Genomic DNA, 23,443 nt, shown 5'->3' with positions numbered 1-23,443 from the left:
AAAAATAGGCACCTGCCTAATGCCATTTTTTTCACGCACAATACAAAAAATACAAGCCCAATTGGGCGTGAACCCACCCAATCTGGCAACACTGGCAGTGAGTGGATTTGATCCCTTTTAATCCTGTTCCATAATGGGAGGAGTTCTGCTTAACTTGAATGTTTGTTTATATTGGCTTTACTCTACATCACCACCCCCACCAAGCTGTTGATTTGGAGTTCTGACTAGTTCAACTGAACATAGACTCGAAGACAGGGAAATATAATATTGCTAGAACCAGTTTGTCAAACTTAAATGTTAAGCTGTTATAAATCTAGAGAACATTTGTCAAAGACATACTAGAATGATTGTTTTCATAACTGTTTTTTTTTTTTTTTTTTTTAAATTATTTTTTATATAAAGTTATGTTAACAAAATAAGTATGTCGTGAGATACTGGACTTTACAACTTGGGATGCAGCTGTCTAGTTTGGCAGAAACTGTGGATGAGCATGTGAAATGCGAATCTCAGTAAAAGAAGTAGGCATTGTTTTAGGTTTATTTGTTTATTTAGCAGATGCCTTTATCCAAGGCGATTTTACAGAGACTAGGGTGTGTGAACTATGCATCAGCTGCAGAGTCACTTACAACTACGTCTCAACCGAAAGACACAATGAGTCAGTGGCTGAGGTGGGATTTGAACCGGGAACCTCCTGGTTACAAGCCCTTTTTTAACCACTGGACCACACAGCCTCACTGGTTACGTTTTAGGATTATGGATCTTGTCAGATGAACCCTGGACGCTTGCAACATTGCATAACGCAATAACAGTAGTGTATGTTCCTTCTCACTGCTTGAAGTTGACTGTTGCAATGCCTTCTATTTTTAGTAAGAATTCTTGCACAAGGCTTGCAAGTTTTTCTAAGGAAATCTAATCTGCTTTTTTTTGTGTTTTGATGTGCACCTAATCAAGCAAGCCTGCAAACCGATTATTGTTCCAGTATTTCAAATCATTGTTCCCTTTCAGTAGGCTGCTGGTGTGTACTGATCTATTGCAGTTAGCTTTCAGTTCCCTCCATCTGATCAAGTAATCTGCCACTGGTCATAGTAATTCAAGGAACTTCGTTTTCATTTTTCTATAGTGATTGAGGTTTTTCCTTTCTTGTACATGGCTTCTTCTTTTTTTTTTTTTTTTTTTTTTAAATTTAGTCGTTGCCAATTAGTTTTTATTATTTTCTCCCCAATTTGAAATGCCCAATTTTTTTTTTTAGGCTCAGCTCACCGCTACCACCCCTGCGCTGACTCGGGAGGGGCGAAGATGAACACACGCTGTCCTCCGAAGCGTGTGCCGTCAGCCGCCCGCTTCTTTACACACTGCGAACTCGCCGTGCAGCCGCCTCAGAGCTACAGCGTCGGAGGACAACGCAGCTCTGGGCAGCTTACAGGCAAGCCTGCAGGCGCCCGGCCAGACTACAGGGGTCGCTGGTGCGCGGTGAGCCGAGGACACCCTGGCCGACCTAACCCTCCCTCCCCCCGGGCGACGCTCGGCCAATTGAGCGCCGCCCCCGGAAGCTCCCGTCCACGGTCGGCTGTGGAATAGCCTGGACTCGAACTCGCGACGTCCAGGCTATAGAGCGCATCCTGCACTCTAGCGAGTGCTTTTACTGGATGCGCCACTCGGGAGCCCCTGTACATGGCTTCTTAACAGTACTTGTAAACATACTTGGATAGATTTGTTTCTTTTATAGGCCTATATTTAAGAAACTCATTTTGACATTTTTTCAAATACTTTCTAATACAAAGTCCTTCATTTTATTCAATTACCAGTGCAAAGTTTATTTGCCAGTCTTAAGTTTAAATTGAAATGCCCCTGCCAGAGTATAATGGGAATCCATGGAAACAAGTTTCTGGCAATAACAATTTGGGTGTAATACAAATCAAATGTATCTGTTGTAACTGATTTCCACCCCAGTTAATCATTTTGGGAGTTTATAATTTGCTGTTTCAAAAAGACCGCACACTTTTTCACGCTATAAATTAAACACTCAAAGGTTGTCTGCAAACACCTGATGTCGGCTCTACTGTATAAATTGTCTCTGATGCAGATGCACACCCTTAAAATCCGCACACAGACCTTCACTTCTCGCACTCTCCTCATGGTCCAGGGATAAGAAACTGATATACTGTGTTGTAAATGTTGCCAAATCTGATGTACAATCGTATTTTGTGGGGGGGGAGGGGGAGTATGGAAACAACATTTTGGTACCAGGTGTCAAGTTATTTTTGTATTGTGAGAATAAAGCTGGCTCCATGGCACCTATCTGACGACCCTGGAACCTTTTGGTTCTATGACAGATTCAGTTATTGTGTGTGTTTCATTTAATGCTGAATAAAGGCTGCTTTACTGTATCTTGAAAAATTGTTTTGCCTAACCATTCCATAACCTTGCAAAAATAATTAGGGGTGATTTGAAGTAATACTCATTTTTTGTTACTCAGGAAATGAGACTTTTTTTTTTTTTAGAAAAAGCTTGAGTTATTTTATTTAGAAGGAAGAAGACTGTAGACAGTTGATCAGTTTGAACGTACAGCACTGAGCTTGGTTGCCCTGCTTCCAGTGAATCACTAAATCCTTAGATAAGACCAAACATCTTACATTAACACATTTTCTAAAACGAGAGTTGTCCTCTTCAGAGAATTACTGTTTTGTTACATGAAGCCTGATAATGGCCATGTATTGACATCACCAATACTATTTTTATTTAGCTGACCAACCTCCTGATCATGAATCAGAATGGAATGAAATAATAATACAAAAAGGGGAAGGGGAGGACGTGTTGAAATTGTTTCATGCTGGCTGTTTCACGCTGCCGCATCGAAGTTGTTGTTTTCATGGAAATAATTCTTACAACATTTTTTTAATATTTTTTATAATGGAGTGTTAATTCTTGCAAATCAATTTTCAGATTTCTTTCTTTTTTATATTGGTGGTTGAAAAATCACCTTTTTTTTGTAAACTTCATTGATTTCATATGGCACTGTGAATAGGCAGCTTTTCACATTGATTTTTGATAAAATAAGCTTTTTCCAATGTACCCCTTTTTGAAGTGTTGTGCTGCAGTGTTGAATATGTAGCTGCTGGCTGTGGCAGAGTCGATGTTCAGATCAAGAATGACAGTCATTGTTTCAGGGCTGCAGTATATCTTTTTTTCAAGGCTGGTTGTTTGAAATAAAAGAACACATGCAGCATACGGTAGGTGTAATATCTGAGCTGCATCAGTGTAGATGTTAGTTGCTGAGCCGACCGGACCTGACCAAAGAAATTGCTTCGTACAGCACAGATATACAGCTAGCTTACGTAATTTCCTTGACCAAATCTGGTCTTATTTCCCTAGCATGAGAAGTTTTACTCAGTTCTCACAGGCAGTAAAGTGCTATACCCACGTATCACAGGGTCGAACAACAAGACTGGTGATGGCAAACGGCTGACGTGCACCAGCTATGTACAGCTTAATGTCAAGACTTCATTAACCCTGCGTTGATTCAGAGCTTACATTAAACACAGGAAAATCACACGATGTTTGCAGACATTTCCAATGATTTCTTTACCATTCAAATGGTAAGCATAAGTATTGTGTTGTATAATGAAAAGGAACACAGGCTGATGAAACAATAAGAGCTTGTGCCATTTAACTGGAAGAATGTGTACACTGCCCCACACAAGCTGCGTGATTATCAGAAAAAAAACCTACGTGTTCCAATAGTGTGTTATTATGTGTTCTGTGACACTTGCCTAAAGTTATAACATGTCACTTTTAATAAAAGTAAATGGTTTTAGAACCAGTTTCAATTGATTTGATTATGGTTTGTATATAGGCTCAAAACAGCTTAAGCAGAAACAATTTATGCGAAAACAAGTGTTATCTGTCCCAAGGCCACAGCTGCACTCTGAGGTATGAAAAGCCAGTCACTCCGACATGGGTGTATTTTGGGCCACATGCCAAACTGAAGAGCTACAAGGTCATGGAAATACATAGGCAAAAATCTTTACATGCATCTGAATTCTACATAAACTCAGAACGTTCAATATGAAGGTTGGCAATGAAGTCACTTTCCAAAACAGTAAGTAATGATCCCATATTGTTGAATTCTCATTACACCTTGGAATGTGAGCTCAAGTGAGTAGATTATATTGTTTGTTTTGTTTTTTTTTCCATTTTAAAAAGGAAAACATTAGATCCAAATTAAGTTCTATGGGTTTCCCATCAGGAGATTAAATAACTGTTTTTATAGCACATCTTTTATGAGACTGATACTGAATAAAACCAAAATGTGCACGATAGCTATGGCTTTGATACATCTAACATCTGTCATGCAGTGCCCAGTAAACATGATTCAACCCCTCATCTGAAGCATTTACACCCTCTAGCGTATTTTATATTTTATTAATTTGTTTCTTGATTTAAACGGTGTTAGCGATATAATCTGATGGAAGGGGGGAACTGTAGGAGCTCAGGGAATTTTACACTGCACACAGTAAACATTAAAGGTGTACCCTTTGGTAATCTGCTTTGGGATTAATGTTATTAATGAAAATTAGTATAAAAACACTTGGGTGCAGAGCTTGATACTTTAACAAAACAAAAAAAGCAATTTTTTTGAATCCTTCCTTTTATCCTTCCTTAGTAATAAATAGCAGCTAGTAACATAAATAGCCTTTCTCTGTAACAAAGTGCATTACAGGGTTAATATGAAAGCTAAGGCTTTTAAAAAATGTTTAACACCACTTGAATTGCAACAGATTTACAGAAGTGTCATTTGGTCGGCAGTTTAAGAAGCATTAACCTAACGAGTTCTTTGGACCAAGTGGAGCAGTCAAATAGCCAATGCTCTGCTCTTGGTTCAAGTTTCATGGAATTACAGAGACTGCAGAATGTGTTTTCTGGGTGTAAGGAGATACTTCTAAAGAGCGGGCGAGATTGAGTGTATTGTACACCAGCCCCTAGTCCAGAGCCGGTCTGTGAGGTGTCAGGTTCTGGAGGTCAAAGGTGGAGTAATACAGTATTCAAGTCTTCACTGGACTCCTTTTTTAAAAGCATCTTTAGTGTATATCAGGAATCGGGACACATTTCTTCATGTCTTTTTTTGTCCTCTTTTTATAACAACATAAATAGTGGGGGTTGCTCGACCTCTGATGTCAATGTTTTACATAAATTAATATTTTTTTTGTAGGAAAGTCTTTGAAGCAGTATTTAAAATGCCACCGGCGTTACTTGTCTAGCTCACCCCCCACGTAGAGAAACATGTTCATGGGGCTTCAATACAGGCGTTTTTACCATCACCTGACACTTTCTCATGTTAGCCATGAGTTTCACAGCTCTGCTTCTGCTTGCACACAACACTTAAGTTTGAGGTCATCATAAAAACAATTTAGAGTATAATATGCAATTAGCCGAGTTTTAATACAGAATTAACAGTAAGCATATTTTGCTAGTGCTCCAATGTTGATCATAATGAGGCACTAAAATGCATAAGGTGGAAGAATTTACAAGTCCCTCTCTTACTGAAAATTCAAAGTTTTCAAAATTTTCTGTAGGTTTGTTGACCCTCCTGTGCTTTAAGATCCGGTCCTTAAGCAACTAAATACAGTAACTAGCTGCAGAAAAAAAACAAAATGGTGTTTTATATGTGTCTCAGGTATCTGTTGAACACTTGCTTAAAAAAAAAAAAAGTTACCGGGAGATTACATCTACAACTGTGGAAGCAATGCACTGAGAAACAGTTGCTGATAATAAAGGGCTATGCACCAGAAATCATTGACCATGTGGAGAACAAGACTGGGATTTTAACACCTGACCTATCCTGCTGTTTTATCAACAAGCACTGTTGCAATGTGCCGTTTTATAGATTCCACTTCGTGCAATTCTGAACTATTGATGAATTTCAGTGAGGAGAATTGGCTTTTGGCAGTGTGACAGAAAGACAATGATTCTTGGTTGTAAATCTCCCTCCCAACCTGTGGGAGCGCTAAGCAGCGAGAACAGAGTTCTTTGGACGGGCTGGTCTGAGAGTTCTTTCCCAGGGTCGGGAAGCCGTCCAGTCTGGATGAAGGCGAGACTCCGTTGCAAGAACGCATTGATCCGGAAAGTAAACTATGTGGCAGCCGCAGATTGGAGAGGTGGTTGCACTCGTTTACCAAGGGGTCATGTGTGACAGCATAAAAAGGGGACAGAGAATTGCAATCTGTTCCTTCATTTGGTTTAATTCTTTAAACTGTAAGGACCTGTGAGAGACCCAGTGATAGAGGTACCGTGAGTGTTTCGTTTTGTTTGTCTAGAATTGTTTGTTTGTAATTTATTAGACGACTATCGTGTTCCGGAGCTGTCACCAAGGGCCAGCACAAAACCCTGAACAGCACTTCACTTTTGTCACAAATAAACTTGTATCACCCACCACAAGCACTACAGCATGCACCCAGGACTGGTGACCGTGTTTTGTGCATTGTTGGAAAGATATGTGTGTTTATTATTTGGGACTGTAACCCATTTATTTACTTCCAGTGCATTACACATTGTTGTGTATTGCCTGGAGTTAATGTTTGGTCACCAGACCAGGATTATAATCATTAAAAACTGTTTCCAGCTGGATTACAATTCTCTGTCTGTTCATTGTGCACTGCATCACTCCTGCACCTGTACACAATCCACCACTTTGCTACAGGTAGCCATACCCTATTTGACCAGGTGAGCTGTATTCAGATGCCAATTCAGATTCCAGTGAGATTTTCTTTACTAACTAACCAGGCAAGATTTCTCCTTCCCTTGGGGCACACAGACGGCCACTGCAAGAATAATGCACTTGTTTGTTAGCCGAGTCTCCAACATATTAACTAAGCCATTAGGTTGTAATTATTAAAGGAAAAAGAAAAAAAAGGTCAAGATAACAATCAATCTACTTGGGTGTTTAATTACACTTGATCAAAATTCTGAAGGAGAAGGTAATACAGTAGTCTCTGCTGTAGGAGCACTGCCTACGACTACTGTAATATGATATGGGTTTAGTACAAATCACACATTAATTCCACCCCAAATGCAAACTGCCATCAAGTAACATATATTTATTTAAGAATTCTAGTCTGATTCAAAATAATTCAAACAATAAATTGCTTTTGGAAAACAGAAGGCAGGAATAAAAGATCAAAAGTACCATAATCTAGTGTAGAACAGCTGATGACAACCTGTTAAATTGTCCGTACTCAATCCAAGTTGCTTGTCAAAGTTGGTTTCCTCCTACATATTCTTATGGTTTTATAGGAACAACCATACAGAAGTTGTACCTACTGTACCCAGAATCTTTCAGTTGACAATGTTTTTCATTACTATTCTGTCCTAAAGAAAAATCTGTTTATTGCTCATAAAAAATCCCAGGCTGATGGCACTTTGTGCAGGCAGGATTGTTTACATTGTATACACTGTATAGAGTATCTAAGGAGATCTTGCCGCCTCTATTTAAACTAAACCCACTTACGTTGCTCAGTGCTGATGTATAGGACCTAAACACATGCTATTGCAACGCCTTGCTGTCAATTCCCTGTGACAGTAGCAAACAATGAACTGAAACAAAAACAGTGGCTTAATTTAGCCATGGAACCCACCCCAAAGACTAGATCAGATGGTGCACTCCCTTGCTGATTTGACATAATTCTGCTCTTAGACAGGGGAAGTACAGTAAGCTCCCATTTGGGGTGTTAGCTGCCCTGTGTGTTTACAGGTAAACCCCAAAACTTTCTTTTAGATAGATACATGAGTGTTTGGGAATGATCTGTTGTGTGTGGATCTGGCATGGTTTCCTTTTACTGTTCTGCAATCCCAAGACCGTGCTCAGGGTTATTCTTCATTTCAGTTTACAGCTGCTGAAAGTTAGGTTTTGACTTGGGTTTAGTCATTCATAACAAAACATTTCCTGGGGCAACTTTGCTTGAGTGTCTATTTTTATATGCAATATAACTGCATTGCCACAGTGATTCAGCAGGACAATAGAGACCTGGAATTTTATTTATTTATTTATTTATTTTAATTTAAAAAAAGGTCCAGGTAAGTCGTATTGAGAGAGGTTTTTGGGAACACAAATCGAGAGAATCTTATATTACATTATTTTTGAGCCAGGTCTGTACAAAACTGCTCTCTAATCAATTGCTCTTCCGAGCGATTACCTGCGTTTTTAATAGAATTCAATCGGGGACTGTTTTGGTGCCAGGGGATTGGATTGGATTGGACTGGATTGGATTAGATGCAAAGGTGCAGTACAGTAGTCTGCTGAGGCTTGGCTAGACTTCTCTTGTTAGTTTAATTGGGTTGGGTAGTGTAAATATAGACTGTGAATTCCTATTGGGAACCAACTTATTGAAACGTTTTTAGACTGTTGAAACCTTCTTACACTCCATGGGGATGTTTCCACCAATGGAGATTAGTGGAAGTGCTTGTGTCCATCTGCATGTTTTACAAATATCTAGAGAATCACTTAACTGAAACTTCTTGGCAAGGAGGTTGATTAGCACAAGTGACTGAGAGTATCAGTATTTGGAGTAACCTGTCTATCAATCCGTCTGTTTAAAAAAAAAAAAAAAAAAAAAAAAAAAAAAAAAAATTGTATGTTGTACAGTGTACCTCATTTTTCATAATACTGCAGTCTCTATTTTAATGTGTACAGTAGCCATGGCATGGCATATGGTACTCGAACACTTGTTTTAATTCGTCCAGACAAACTTTAAGTAACTCATGAGTTAGTTTTGAGAGTTGACCCAGTCTTTCAAATGGCTTTTATGCTGTTTCTTGAGAAAGCCGTGTGGAAGTGGAATAGTCTGATGTGATTAATTAATAACGTTTTGGGTAATTCCTTGGCATTTTTTGTGGCATTTCAACACCTGTCCACATGCAGCAGCGTACACTATTGCAGATTGATGTTGGGGCTGCGGAATTACTTTTGAAATATTAAGTAATTTTTAATGTTGCGTCTAAAATCGCCACCTGGAACAGTCACCTAACCCCTGTCCATTTTTTTCCATATTTTCCATTTTATTGTTACTCAGGTGAGAGGTTGGTATTTTGTGACAACCTGTTTTTATATGATTTAAGATACAAGTTAATCCTTACTGGGTTTTGGGTTGGCTCTTGGAATCGGCCTAGGAAGAGTGTATTACACCTGCATTTGTATTCCGATAAAGGAGAAGCTTTTTTCTTGCTGTGAATTTTGTTTAGGGGCTGATGATACTCCCATCCTAATATAATGTAATCAGTCTAAGGTGTGTTGGTCTCCAAAAACGGCTGTTGCCTGCACTTCTGAAAATAATTAGGTTTCAAATATGTTGCTAATGTTTCAGTAGTTCTTAAAAAAATAAATAAATAAATAAAAACATTAATAATAGATAAAGAAATAAAGAAATAGGGGCTCCCGAGTGGCGCATCCAGTAAAGGTGCTCCACGTGAGTGCAGGATGCGCTCTATAGCCTGCAAGTCGCGAGTTCAAATCCAGGCTATTCCTTTGCCGATCGAGGACGGGAGCTCCCAAGGGGCGGCACACAATTGGCCGAGCGTCGCCCGGGGGGAGGGAGGGTTAGATCGGTCAGGGTGTCCTCAGCTCACCGCGCACCAGCGACCCCTGTAGTCTGGCCGGGCGCCTGCGGGGTTTGCCTGTAGCTGCCCGAGAGCCACAGCTCTTGGGTGGCTGCATGGTGAGTCTGCAGTGTGAAAAAAAAGCGGTCGGCTTGACGGCACATGCTTCGGAGGACAGCGTGTGTTCATCTTCACCCTCCCGAGTCAGCGCAGGGGTGGTAGCGGTGAGCCGACCGTAATTGGGAGAAAATAATAAAAATAATTGGCAACGACTAAATTTAAAAAAAAGAAATAAAGAAATAAAAATGCAGAGTTTGAGAATGTTTCTAGAACATTATATCCCACATGTTTTGTAAACAAATCTAAATCTAGGTCTGAGGACAAGTTACTTCTTGCTGATTGGTTGTCTTTAGAGATGGTGTTGAAAACTGGAGCCGCTATTTCTAAAGCATGGGACCATGTCTTGACAAACAATGGATTTGTAAGAAACTTCTCTAACATTTTTTTCAATATCGTTAATATTAAGCGTTGCAGCGGCTGTGTAAATCATCATATGTTAACCTTTAACTTTATTGTACAATAGATACCTTTGAGACCCCACTACTGGGTTATAAAACTAAGGACCCTCCATTAACAAAGCAGAGTGTGCTGATGTCAAGCTTTAGTTGAAGGAGGTTTAATTGGAATAATTAACCCGAGAGAGAATAAGTTTGGAAGATGTTTGATCTACAGTACAAAGTCAAGTGGACCAGTGAAACTGGACTGGAACCGACAACACTTTATCTGTGTTTCATCGCCTGTGCCTTGTCTTAGAGCAGCTGTGGGTTTGTGTTTAAACAGCTAGACTATGACCTTGGATACAATAACAATCTCGCAGATGCCTGCTGGTGATTGCAGTTGGAAAAAGATACAGAGATGCACTGACAAGCTCGCCACTGTTCCTGCTCCACCGTTAAAGGACCTAATCTTCAACCAACTTCCAAGGAATTGATTTGATGAGTATAAACAGGTTTACATAACATTACCATACACTGGAGTACTCTAGGACGTTAAACTGATTGTTTGATTTAGCCCTTTGTTTTTTGTTTTTCTCTGATTTAATGCCATTATGTAACTTTTTGTGAACTGCATAACTGAATCACTTCTTCCCTATCTAGCTATTCTGTATTCAGTAAACTGCGTTACCAGAGTTGTTCTATATTGTTATTGATGCAGCTTCGTCATATATTTGAACTTTTCAATTATTGAGGTTGGATTTCCCAGGTAATTTGAGACAACCATACTCCTTTGCACAAACTTGGGGGCTGATGGTCTAAAATAATTTAACACCCTGGATCTTCATGACTAACTTTTTGTTTTCATATTGTAAGTATGTTTTCAACAATCCCTGACTTCAACCCATCCTTGGGATTGTTATCCAACTCCCCCGCTGTGTCTATGAAATGCACATTTTCCTAAAACCTTGTTCAGTTCAAGGAATGTTTTGAGGGAAACCTGTTTAGATGTGCATTTTAAAATGCAATTCTTGATTCGCCAGCTCATTTGATCCGGTACTGTACCAAAAACACTATGCAAATCACAATGTAAGAGTTCTAGACTTAACAGTTTGTGACGTTGATTATTGTTTGTGAGCTAAAAAGTTAACATATAGCAGGTTATACTGTATAGGTGTTGATCAGAATAAAAAATATAGTTATTACATTATTTAATAACTTTCTTCCTCTTAAGATGGAAGCAAATTTATTCTTGAATCTGTTTTAAAAGCAATGTCGATCTGAGCTACATTAGGTACTCTGACTTGATCTTAACCTGATGTGTTTTAGGGCTGGAAAAACTGACCAACTCATCCCTAATTATATCCTACTTGTTTCAGAGTAGGGTCCTGAAAATGGTTGTGCCCCAGCTGAACAGAGAGGATCATTTATTTCTTATGCATCCCATCACCCAGTTTGTGTGAAGTATGACTGTGAATAACACTAATCAACAGAACTAGTGTTTGAAGTACTGTTAAACCACAAGCCCCCGTTTAGTGGGCATATCAACAAGAACAGGGATGCCCTGCAGCAAGCCTATCCATCCCCTAGTTTATCGTTGAGTTGGCAATGCCGGATTAGCACTTCAGTTCAAATGTTTCAAGGGATAATGGTGCACGTCAACCTGTAAATCCACATGGAGAGAGTAGGTTGTGTAGGTTGGAGCTGCCTGTTTGTATCTGCTGCTTCACAGACTCGGTTTGCATATGAAAAGGTCAGCTCGGTGTGTTCTGCCTGTTTGCAATCCTATGCTCAATACACATTTGATCCCTGCTCTGGCAACTGTAGCGGTTTTTCCAGAGGCCAGAGGGACTGGCTTTTAAGCATATTTACCTCCAATTGATGCAAGAGAATGACATTTTAATTACAGGCTGCCCGTGAGTTAAGGGTGGGAGTGAAGCTACTTCTGTTTTTTTAGCTAAATGGATTTTTGGATTTTTTTTTTTTTTTTTTTTTTATAAAATTGGCAATGGCCATGTTAATTGAATGGAAGCTGTCAAGATATATTGGCCAACAATGTAGTTAAAAGTGAAGGAAGCCATTTACGGTGATCACAGAGGATTATGAAAACCTGTCTGACATTTTTGTTAATATTTTAAACGGTGTCTTGCCAACAAGTGTTGCTGCATTTTGTTAATGAACATTAAATATATTACCTTTTACTGTTTGCTAATTGCTGTTCTTAAAGCTTCGGTGCAGCTAGAAAACAGCTGTCTTTGAACTGAAGTTGATGGTTGGAAGCGTTCTGAGGCTCTCAATGCTGCTTCTCACTGAGAGTGTAATTTGACCTGGTCTTACACTGAAGTTCAGATAGACATGAAGTTAAAAATAGCTGATACCCACTAGGGAAGGATGTTCAAATTGGAGTAGGGCCAGTGCTTCACCAGCTTGTGGCTGGCTGCATTTATTTGTTTGTTTGTTTTTTCAATGGGGCTCTGCAGTTTGTTAAAAATAAAATAAGTTAAAAATGTGATTACACAGTGCATGCCACCGTGAGACTGTTTGCAGATGCAGTTTTAGATGTATAAGAAATAGACAAAAATGAACCTTGGCAGGAAATGCGGGGGGCCGGGGGGGGGGGGGGGGTTGTGTGTTGTGCAGTCCAATGACCCCCACAGTGAAGACTACCCAAGTGACTCGCATTTCGCAAATTGACATTGAAAACCTGCAGACCCGCAACAATCATTGCAAGATCACTGTTTGGGTGTAAAACACTGAAGTTTGTTATTATCAACATGTGATTGTATGTACACTCCATTCATTGATGGGTTATTAATTCAAATTTATATCATTTTAAATGAACCAATGTTTTCTTTTTCTTTTATTGATTTTGAAATGTAAATAGTAATTTAGGTCAGATTTAATCCAAAGAATTTAGTCCAAAATGTTCTTGGAAGGGGGATATGCAGTCGAACATTGAACCCACACACTAGCAATATCCAAGGAATCACCTGTTCATATCCATGCATATTGTGTTCCTCGAAGTTATGGTAAAGAATGGAGTTCATATATTTCATAATTGTAATGACAGTTGTTTGTTTGTTTTGCTTTGTTTTGTTTTTTGGTAGTACCAAGATTTTTGCTGTAAAAGCTTATAAAAACAGCCTTTGTTTTTAAGATTTTAGATTCAGTCCCTAAATGTACCTGTTCACTAACCGTTGAGGAGTTTCTGTGAGCAAGCTGCTCCTTGTTAGGCAGTGTACCTTGCATTGTCTTCAGCATTGGAGAATACCAGTGCAGTCCCCATTCAGGAGGAGGAAGCCCCAAGCTGGCACACTCATGATCTGCAGAGTGAGTTTCTTGATCTGAATTGCAGATGACATGAGCTTGGTTTTCCTTGGTTACTGTGTCGTTGGTTTGTCATTATTAATAGAGCTTGCAGATATTTCCAGGCTTGTCTGGAACACACGCAATTCACGTCCTGTGTTATAGAGAACAGCGTCCTACTCAACAAAAACTTACTACTGTTGCACAGACAAATATTATAATCAATAAAAAGAAAAGTTGTTTATTGATTTAATTGATTGTATCATTACAAATTTACATGTTGGTCATATATGGCTACTATAGAAATAGAAGCATGTCCAGGAAGCTGAAGCATATAGTTCTACTACGCAGTATAAAGTGAATTGTTCAAGAGTGCTTTAGAGAATACACGGCAAGTTAATCTGTTTTAGGAGTTATACCCCCCCTCCCTCCCTCAGGTGCTGAAAGGAAATCTTTGTGGCTGCTAGTGCTAGGCACTAAATTTGCAAATAACACTGCAGGTAATTGCCTATTAATTGTACTGTCAGCAACTGGGATATTAAATCCATGTGCGTTTCAGAAGGCTTTCTACAAAGCCCTGGAGGGTTTAATTTAAACCTAATTTGCAATACCCTCAGTATCAAAACCTTGACCACTAAATATATTTTTCACAACAGGAGTTGTATTTCTGAAGCAGTGGAGTCGACTGTAAGTCACACTGTAAAGTTTCCATGTATCTCTAGAACTGCTTGTCAAGTTGTGATGAAGTTTGCTAGGGACCATAGGGACTTGGGGCACCCTTACACTTCTATTTCTTGGTTAGGAGTCTTTAACAAGTTATTGAGTGCTAGAATCTGGGGATTATGGAAGCTGTATATAGACTAATGCTTTTACAAGGGCATACTATTTGATATACAGGTTGCTGTTGGATACAGTACTTGGTAAAAAAAAAAAAAAAAAATGACTGCAGTAATGGATATGTTTGCTAGAATATCGGTAAAGCAAGTGGCGTGCCGAGTAGTTTTTGTGAAACGCAAGAAAAAAACACCCTTTGGGACCTGTAGACAAACTGGACTATAGGGCTTCCCCACCCAGAATACAGAAGTCTGTTTTTTTAATTAAATCTTGCAAAGCTAGGTTCTTGCAATAGTTTTAATTTTGCATTGTATCCTTGTTACTTTAATCTTAAGTTAATTTATTGGGTCATGTCTTGGAGGTTTTAATGTTTAGATGCATGTATATGTGTGGGCTGCTGCTACTTGGTCTGGGTAAGCCTACTGTATAATGCTGGGAGATAACATCTACTGCAGCCAGAACGGTAATCTAGCAAAGCCAGTTTTGTTGATTGCAACACTCTGAAATGCCCTCAGTAGAGCAATAAAAGGTTACATCTTTTAGTTTTCAATGCGGTACTCTTATTACACCTCAAAGGCAAGTCAGACTTTTAAAAAAAAAAAAATTAAACAGCTTTTTGGCAGTACCTGGTGTCCAAACAACTCCCGGAGACAGGAAGGCGTTGCGTTTAGTTTAGCCACAGGATGCTAAGAGCTTCAGATCTTGATGATATTTTTAAATTTGGCAAGTATTTAATTTTTGTTTGTCTGGAAGGCTTCTTATGTTGTTACAAATGTAGGCATTTTATTTTGGCCTCTACTCCAGTGAACTTTAAGTCACTAAAGGACCCTGAAGCTTTGAACTGGCATTTTGTTTAATCAAATCTGGGGGAAAAAAAACAAAACATCAAAGCTTCAGTACAAAGACAGCAGTGTGGTTTGCTCCGGGCCATGGAGCAAAGAACTAAACAGCCAAGAGGACCAGATTCTATTTGCTCACTGTGACACTCTTGTGGTTATCTTGTCAATTATTGCATGTGCCAGGGAAGGAAACGAGATTCCCATTGGACAGCAGCTTGAACCATTTCTGTTCTGTGAATGTTAAAGCTGACTAGTTGGTGCTTTTTGATTTTGCAAACTGAGCCCCTGCAATAATATGCTAAAATTGGGGTAAAAAAAAGACTTGGGGACCAGGTTTTCTTCAAGAGGTGAAGGGTAAAGGTAACTGTCTCCCTCTAATGCCTGGTAATGGTACTCATGCAAAATACCAAGCATTGCTCATTTGGTGCATTTGGACCTATCCTTCAAAAAAGGTGGTTAAAATATAATGACAGACACTATTTCTTACTAACTACAAGTCTTGTACAATACATAAAAATGTTAGATCCATCAGTAATGCATCCCATTAATGCAGAATGACTAGGTGGTATGTTATATATACTGTGCATGCCCCTGGCCCTCCATGCTAAATATTTCTTAAAAAGAAGTAGCCCTGTAAAGCGATGAAAAAGTGCCAAGTATGCAGGAACTCTCTGGCCTACTGGATGTTTGTACATTGTTATGGATTTGGCACCATACGTGTGAGCGTGCAGGTTCCCTGGCAAAAAAGGGCCATTCAGTTCTCATGCATTTTCTGATAGGCTGAGGACCACACACGCCAAAGCTGTTCTTTTCCAAATACACCATTGGGTTTTGCTTGCTTAGACAGAATAACATGCCCATAATAGGAGGTAGGGCGACCATACCATGTGTACTTTTTAATGTAGGGGTGTTCGTGTTCAGCAGACAGTCTTAAAAAATAATTAATACATGCAATCGTTGGTGTGATGTTGTCAAATACATTTCTTCAAATAGAGTATAACTAGTAGGAGTGACATCAAAGTGTTTTTTTTTTAAATGATGGATTAACTAGGGTTACTTGCCTCTTTGGACTTTACCATTAGAGAAGGCCGAGTTCCCGGATGGTTATCTGAATTCGAGTAATCAGTACTGTCCCAAGGATCCAGCTGGTGAAGCTACGATTTAGTACGGGGAAGGAATTTAGTTTAGGGTTACTGTTTTGTTGGAAATTATGTGAAGACAGACGATGGACCCATTGTAACGGAACAGTTATACAGAAGCTCATGGCAAACTATTTAAAATTAGGTTTATAAACTGTACCATGGCTGCTCGGTCAAGGTAAGGGTTTTTAATTATTTTTTTTATATATATATAAACAAATGTATACTGTGAGTTATCAAACAAAAACAACTGTTTAAATGAATGTAAAGTAGGATGTACACATTTATTTTCTCGTCCATCTTAATTTAAGAAAATAAAAATCATTAGAAAATCGATGATGTCTGGAAAAAGGACAGAGAATTATACCTGGCATAGCTGACTGCGAAGTTAAATGTGAATAGTAATTCACATGCTACTAGTACTATTGTAGCTACAGTACTGATTGGTCAGTTGTTAATTTCGTAACACTGCGTAAATCATTTAACTTATTTGCAGTCTCATTTATGGATCTTTTGGGTTAATTTCTGGAAGAATCCTAGCTTGTCTACGGCGTGCGTACTAGTGATATATCTAAATGCTGTTCATGTCAAACAGTAACATTTACAAATACACAACTCTTAAACAATAGTGTTTCTACTCCTAGTCAATCGTTTGTACAAACAAAAACTAGCTGATTTTGACTTTGATTATCAGTAAGGCAAGGTGTGTGTGTGTTAACTCTGCAACATTCAGACAGGCTATGTTAATGATTCTGCTGACGGAGCAAGTCAGGAGAACAGTCAGCGCCGCCTAATCGGGATACTGATAATCGGGATGTCTGCTTGGGATTCAACTCTGGAAGACGGTTCTTCCCAATTATACTCCTGTCGTTTAATTGGAATGCCATTTCGTTTAATTGTGATACAGTATTTTCAAATGATGAACAGAGATCGCTTTTCTGAGCAAGACGGTTTCGCTAGCACAGTGGAGTGAGTACGTGATTTACCCTGTGACTTGCGTAAATTGCGTAAAGCACGCTGAACTCTGAGGAGGTGGAATCTCCTGTGGTTTCTCAGGCAGCTGTTGCAAAAGAAAGTTGGCGTGTCAACATCGCAGGTGCCTCGCCTTTTGATAAGATGTGATTTTTATTATTTTTCATTTCATGTAGAAAAAAACTGCGATTAATTTTGTTCCTAGGAATTAAAGAAAAAAAGAAGAAAAAAAAATGACTCGTATTTAATTCTGTATTTAACATGCAATTGTGATTTATTATTTTTGCTTTACATTTAGAAACAAAAAAAATTGACTAATGACTCAGACGCCTGTCGTTTAATTGGGGATATTTAATTCTTCAGGTCGTCCTGATAAAGGGGCGCCGACTAGCACAGTATATAACAATGGATTCCTACCTCATTTTTGCAGTTACAAATCCTTAACAGGAAAGTATGAACGGATGAAACAGGTTTAGCACTTTATATTGAAGTTTTTGAGATTTTAAAATTCGTCAATTGTCAACTAGGCCTACTGCCTGAAGTTTCCTTTTTATATTGTGTCAGTTCATTTTAAGAGCAGTATGAACAGTACTGTAAAATATATAAACTTAACCAATTATTTATCAGCAGCCTAATCCGGACAGCTCTTGTAATGTAGGCTAGTCTATGGGCAGAGATACTGGAATATAATAAATTGGCAGCAGAATGTGAAATCTGAGTGCTCTGGTAGTGCAAGTGCTTTTACCTGTGCAACAATCGCTGTTATTGGAAGGCGAAGTAAATCATTTTCTTATAAGGGATCCACTTCTGTACAGATCCAGTGTGTTGGAATTTGAAAGATCTGTTCAGCTCCCCCCATTGGATGCAACTCCTGTCACACAGTGAACCCAACCTTAATACAAAGAGCTTCCAGGGCGTGTTGCCAGCTTAGCGATTTTGTCGCAAGATCTAGCGTTTTTTTGGGTTTCCCTAGTGACAAAAAACATTGTCAAAGCAATAAGAGACAAATCAAGCAACTTTCACTGCAGACAACAGGGCTTTTCAGAGAAAGAAGTCGCCAGATTGTATAGTCACAACATCAGTCGCAAGCAGCTCAATACATCACGCTTCTCCCGTCCTGAAGTAGTACAGTCTGATGCACGCCACGGAGACATCATCACGTCCACACAATGTTACATGTCCTGATGAACATAAGAAAGTTCACGAACAAGAGGAGGCCATTCGGCCCATCTTGCTCATTTGGTTGTTTAGTAGCTTATTGATCCCAGAATCTCATCAAGCAGCTTCTTGAAGGATCCAAGGGTGTCAGCTTCAACAACATTACTGGGGAGTTGGTTCCAGACCCTCAAAAATTCTCTGTGTAAAAAAACTGCCTCCTATGATTATGCACGTTGTTGCGTTACGTACTCGTAGCAGGTAGTTTATGAAAAGGAACACGTGAAAAGCAGTAGTGGTCGTTTTGTCTCATTTTTAAAATCATTTTTGCAGTCTGTCTCAAATAGAGATGTCAAAAGACAAAGCACAATACCCTCAGCGATTCCGAGAGGGGTGGCAGTCTCGGACGCAATTTGAGATGGATAAAACTGTTGAAGGCAAGTCGACCAAGGCCTATTGTAGTTTACTGCAAAGCTGAACTGTCTGTAAAGGTTAGTGATATAAAAAAGCACAGTCTTACCTTAAAGCATGTACAGAAGGCTCAGCCATTTCCAACCCGAAGCAGAAGCACCTTGACTTGAAGCCCTTTGACAACGAAAAGGTATCCTCGGCATGTAAAGAGGAGGGCAGACTTTCCATGTTTATTGACGAGCACCTCTCCATTCTGACGTGATCATTTGAGGTCGCGTCACAAAAAAGTCTTTGCGAGCGGGCATCGCACACTGCCCGAATTTTGAAATCACACAATTTTTGTAATTTTTTTCTGATGTTTGGACCTTCCCTGGATGCATTAACTACAGCAGCAATGGGGCAAATCAATGACAATAAGCAAAAACATAAGGCTATGACAGTACCATCTACAGTTTTGGCTAGAAGGCAGCATGATCGTGAAAACCACATATAACTGGAGACATGCATATATTCTCTCTCACTCACTCACTCACTCACTCACTCACTCACATACACACAAGGTGGTTTATATATAATGTCTGTGCCGATATCTTTTCAAAACAAGCCCTGACAGCCCCATAAGCATTGTACTTTTTAACTGTTGGACAAAATATTACTGCTACAATCACAATTAATTTCTTATTGATAGCGTTTTAATTAAATTATACCAAATCACGTTTTCATTTACAATGTAGGGAACACACTGTGTCGCCCAAATGCTTATAATGAAAACATGTACAGTGTTATGTTTTCCCTTCATTGTAAATGAAAATGTGATTAGGTATAATTTAATTAAAACGTTATTAATAATAAATTAATCATTTCATCTAATAATTAAAAAGTACAATGCTATGGGGCTGTCAGGGTTTGTTTTCAAAAGGTATCAGCACAGACATTATATACAAACCAATGGAATACCTTGTGTGTGTTATAGTGAGAGAATGCATGCGTGTCTGAACGCAGCGAACTCATTGGTTGCTGACTTTGAGACTTGCGAGTGGGTATAGCACACTGGCCAATGTGAGCGAATCACATTGCAAAATATTAAACTTTTTGTGCTATCGATTGACAAATCCTATAAAATTGCATCGTAAAGCATAACATGCTGCACGCGTCACTATTGATCGCATCGGGCAGTGTGTCCAGGGCTTTACTGGACTATTATCTCTCCCTGCTGGACATGAGAAGCTAAAATGTCGGCAGTGTTTCCTCCATAGAACCTGTAGTAGAGCAGAGTACAGTTCGTCCTACTGTACAAAACTGGACAATTTATTTCATACTGTACTGTGTTATTCTTTGACTTTTACGAAAGTGCTTGTTCACAAAATAGTTTGTTATCCAAGTTTATTGCAATGCAAGAAAACATCTATATAAGAAATACAATATTCTGTGTTTGGAGAGAGTTAGGATGCTTTATAGCAAGGCGATCAATAAGGAAAACAGTATTGTCGTTTCTTTATTTGCATTAGTGCAGTATTTTTATTATTTTTGTAATAGTCTGTCGACTTGGAAAGGGAAAGCACAAGAGACAGAGAAAGGAAGATTTGCAGAAAACAAAACAACTTTAACAGCCTAGTAGTAGTGGGAGGAGACTCGGTGAATGCAGCAGCAAACTACACCGAGAATAGCAACTTCTCTGACTATTTATTAAGGCAGGACTAAATAAGACCCAAGTTTTTATGCAGTAGTTCAAATTAACATTAGTTACAATATAAGGCTGTAGTTGTATACCCCATAAGTAGGTCTTCAAGTTTTGGGGTTTTATGTTTGATAACATGGCTGCCTTTTAAACTTATTTTGAGCCGATTTTGTTTCTTAATTAAACTTAGAAAAAGCTGTTAATTACAAAACAGTGTCGCTTGCTTTTACATTCATATCTTGACTGAGACCGATTTCTGTTTCGCTTAATCTTGATTTCAAACAGACATGAAAAATGAAGTTAATTGCTCATCGCTTATCCTAATTGCATTTCATTCTTGCAGTCGTTTAGTTTATTGTTGTGCATTTGTTATTTTTACTCGTTTAACAGAGTTGTCCTGACATTTTATTTTCAACAGAAATAGCAAGTCCATCATTTTATCATCTCTTTGATTTGTAGTCAGTCTTTTTAATTAGTCGTTTTCTCTTATTAGGATGCAGAGACAGCTTAACAAAACTAATTAACATTTAAAGGGAGGTATAGATTTGGAAAATAAAAACCGAAAAGTTCAAGCCCTACCCATAAGTTAGCATTAAAGTATGTACAGTATTTATTGGAAGTACTCTGACTTCAAGGTACTGTTGCATCTTACTCCCCCAAAATACAGTTTACGCACACAGTGTTTAAATTGGACAGTAAATTACTCTATGATCCAAAACCTTATCTGGATCGCAGCTTTATAGTATAACACAGTTCTGTACAGTACAGTAGTCCATTAAGACCGTTTGAATCACTTTCCCCCTTGCCCTAGTAAATTGGAATTGCCAGAACTGCCCACTTTTATAGTTTAATTTCAAAGTAGACAGACATTATATACAAAGAAACCAGCATACAAAACCTGATAAGAGAAAGAATTCAGTGCAGGGGAATTCCTGTAGAGGTGTCTTTGGAGTATTTTGCCGTTTTGCAGAATATCATTGCAGTTTAATTAAAGTTGTCATCGTGGTGGCATGGTATTTTGCTTTTATATTATTCAACAAGTGTCATTAATATTCTTGCGAACGTTCGTTCACATTTCATTTGGTCGTTAACATTCCTATCTCCCCTCGCTTCAGGTACTCGTTCCACCATCCTTATTCATGAAATAACTACATTACTCTAAGAAAGTTTAGGAGGCTACTCTGCTGTATTTTCCACTTCTAATATTTTGAATGTCTTGCTATTGAATGTTGCAATTTTTTTGTTTGGAAATCTGAGTAAAAGCTCTTCCTTTCTCATTTTTCGGAGAGGTTTTCATTTTACATTTGTTAGCATAAGATAACCTCATTCTCTTTGCTGACTCAGTATTAGCAGATGCATACTAACTGAAGGTTCATACAAAAAGACATTCTAAAATTTAGCGGCCCTCTTTTTGTTATTTCACCCTTGTGTTAACAGTAACACAATACTGTACTTAATGTTCTATTTTCTGTTCCCAGAACAAATCTAAAATGGTATGCTTTCTGAGCACAATAGACCTACATATTGCATAATAAGGCTACATCTCCGACTGAAATAAGTCAGTTGCATTACCAGAGGATTTGATGCGGCTGATAATTTGAAGTGCCCTAGTAAAAGCACAAGGAAAGAATATGGGGAAATATCTAGATGCTCATAAGTCTTACAGAGTAATAAAGAACAGGGATATTTTTAAACAATCTGTTTCCTCTGTGTCTTCTCTAAGCCCTATACAGTATATATACAGTATACAGTACACTGCACTGAGCAAGTGAAACTATTTGTTTGTGTTTGTAACATAAAGCTTCCTCAGGCATTTAAAGGTTGAACATTTTTATTCATTAATCACCAAGAATGGGTGTGTAATTTGCTTGTGCTGATTACATTCACCGTCACATGGTAGACAAGTATTGCTTGTAATCAGTCACTGTCCAGTTTTTTGTCTGCTTAACGCTGCGCCTGAAGAAAGGCATCCGTTTCTTGGTGGATATGGCGACTCCCCTTCATTAACTCGTGAAATGTATGAAGGATATTTTACCTGTTAATAAAATAGTTACAGAATGATGAAGATAAAATGAATTAAGGGTTCAAGTGTTTTTATTTTGCATTATTGACTCTGTATGTGAAATATTCTTGGTACTCCCAACCACATAACAAATGCCATCGTTGCTGTGTATTTGCAAATATGATCTTGAGCCTTTTGTTTTGGCTCTAAGATCGTGCTGGTGTAGAGGCAGCGGCACGTGTGTTGGTAACTTCTAAACCCCATACTGTAGTAGTGCTGCACGTCTTGAGCGTTCCACAGGAATCGGATGGGGGTCATTGGTGTCAATTGGGTTCATTTTATCATTTCAAGTGCAACCAGTGAAGAAAAGCAGCAATCATCACAAATCCAAGCCGCTGTTTCTTCAGTTGTCTCTCTTGGAATGGTAAGTTAGCACAATCAACACCAATGACCCTATGAAGAGCTTGATCCGAATAATCAGTTTGTGCAGCTTTATACTGTAGTCTACTGTACATGCGTAAGAATTTCACAATATAATTACAGTAAGTCAAAGTTTGGTGCACTTGTAGTTTTACAGATTAATAAAACGTCTTTACGTGATTAATAGAAAACCAAGGGTGTGTGTTTACCTCTAAATTTAGACTTTTGCTCTCTGGTTGGCTGAAAGCATGTCATTTTAATGCTACTGTATATAACCACAAAAACACATTGTAAGGATGTCAGCCAGGACCACTGTGTGGTCCAGTGATTAAAGAAAAGGGCTTGTAACCAGGTGTGTGACCCTGAGCAAGTCACTTAACCTCCTTGTGCTCCGTCTTTCGGGTGAGACGTAATTGTAAGTGACTCTGCAGTTGATGCATAGTTCACACACCCTAGTCTCTGTAAGTTGCCTTGGATAAAGGTGTCTGCTAAATAAACAAATAATAATAATAATAAATCAAGTTTGACTGTGATTTTACTAATATTATTGTACAAAAGAGAAGCAGTCAACCCAATATTTATTTATTTATTTATGTATGTGTTTT

At 38.6% G+C, this 23,443-nt stretch overlaps 1 protein-coding gene across 10 annotated transcripts in view; it reads left to right on the top strand.

Annotated features, from left to right (window-relative positions):
* Nucleotides 1–23,443, top strand: part of LOC117400839 (AF4/FMR2 family member 1-like) — an 89,854-nt gene that overhangs the window by 13,696 nt on the left and 52,715 nt on the right. The window contains exon 1 of one of the 10 annotated variants that reach the window (XM_058991105.1): nt 16,145–16,378. The exons of the other annotated variants lie outside the window; for them this stretch is intronic. Coding sequence (XP_058847088.1) covers nt 16,362–16,378 — 17 coding nt within the window. The 5' untranslated portion in view covers nt 16,145–16,361. Of the gene's footprint in view, nt 1–16,144; nt 16,379–23,443 lie in introns of those variants that run through there. 10 annotated transcript variants of the gene reach the window in all.

This window comes from Acipenser ruthenus, chromosome 2 (genome assembly GCF_902713425.1).
Source record: "Acipenser ruthenus chromosome 2, fAciRut3.2 maternal haplotype, whole genome shotgun sequence".
Classification (NCBI taxonomy): Eukaryota; Metazoa; Chordata; class Actinopteri; order Acipenseriformes; family Acipenseridae; genus Acipenser; species Acipenser ruthenus.
This window is presented reverse-complemented; position numbering and strand designations above follow the sequence as displayed.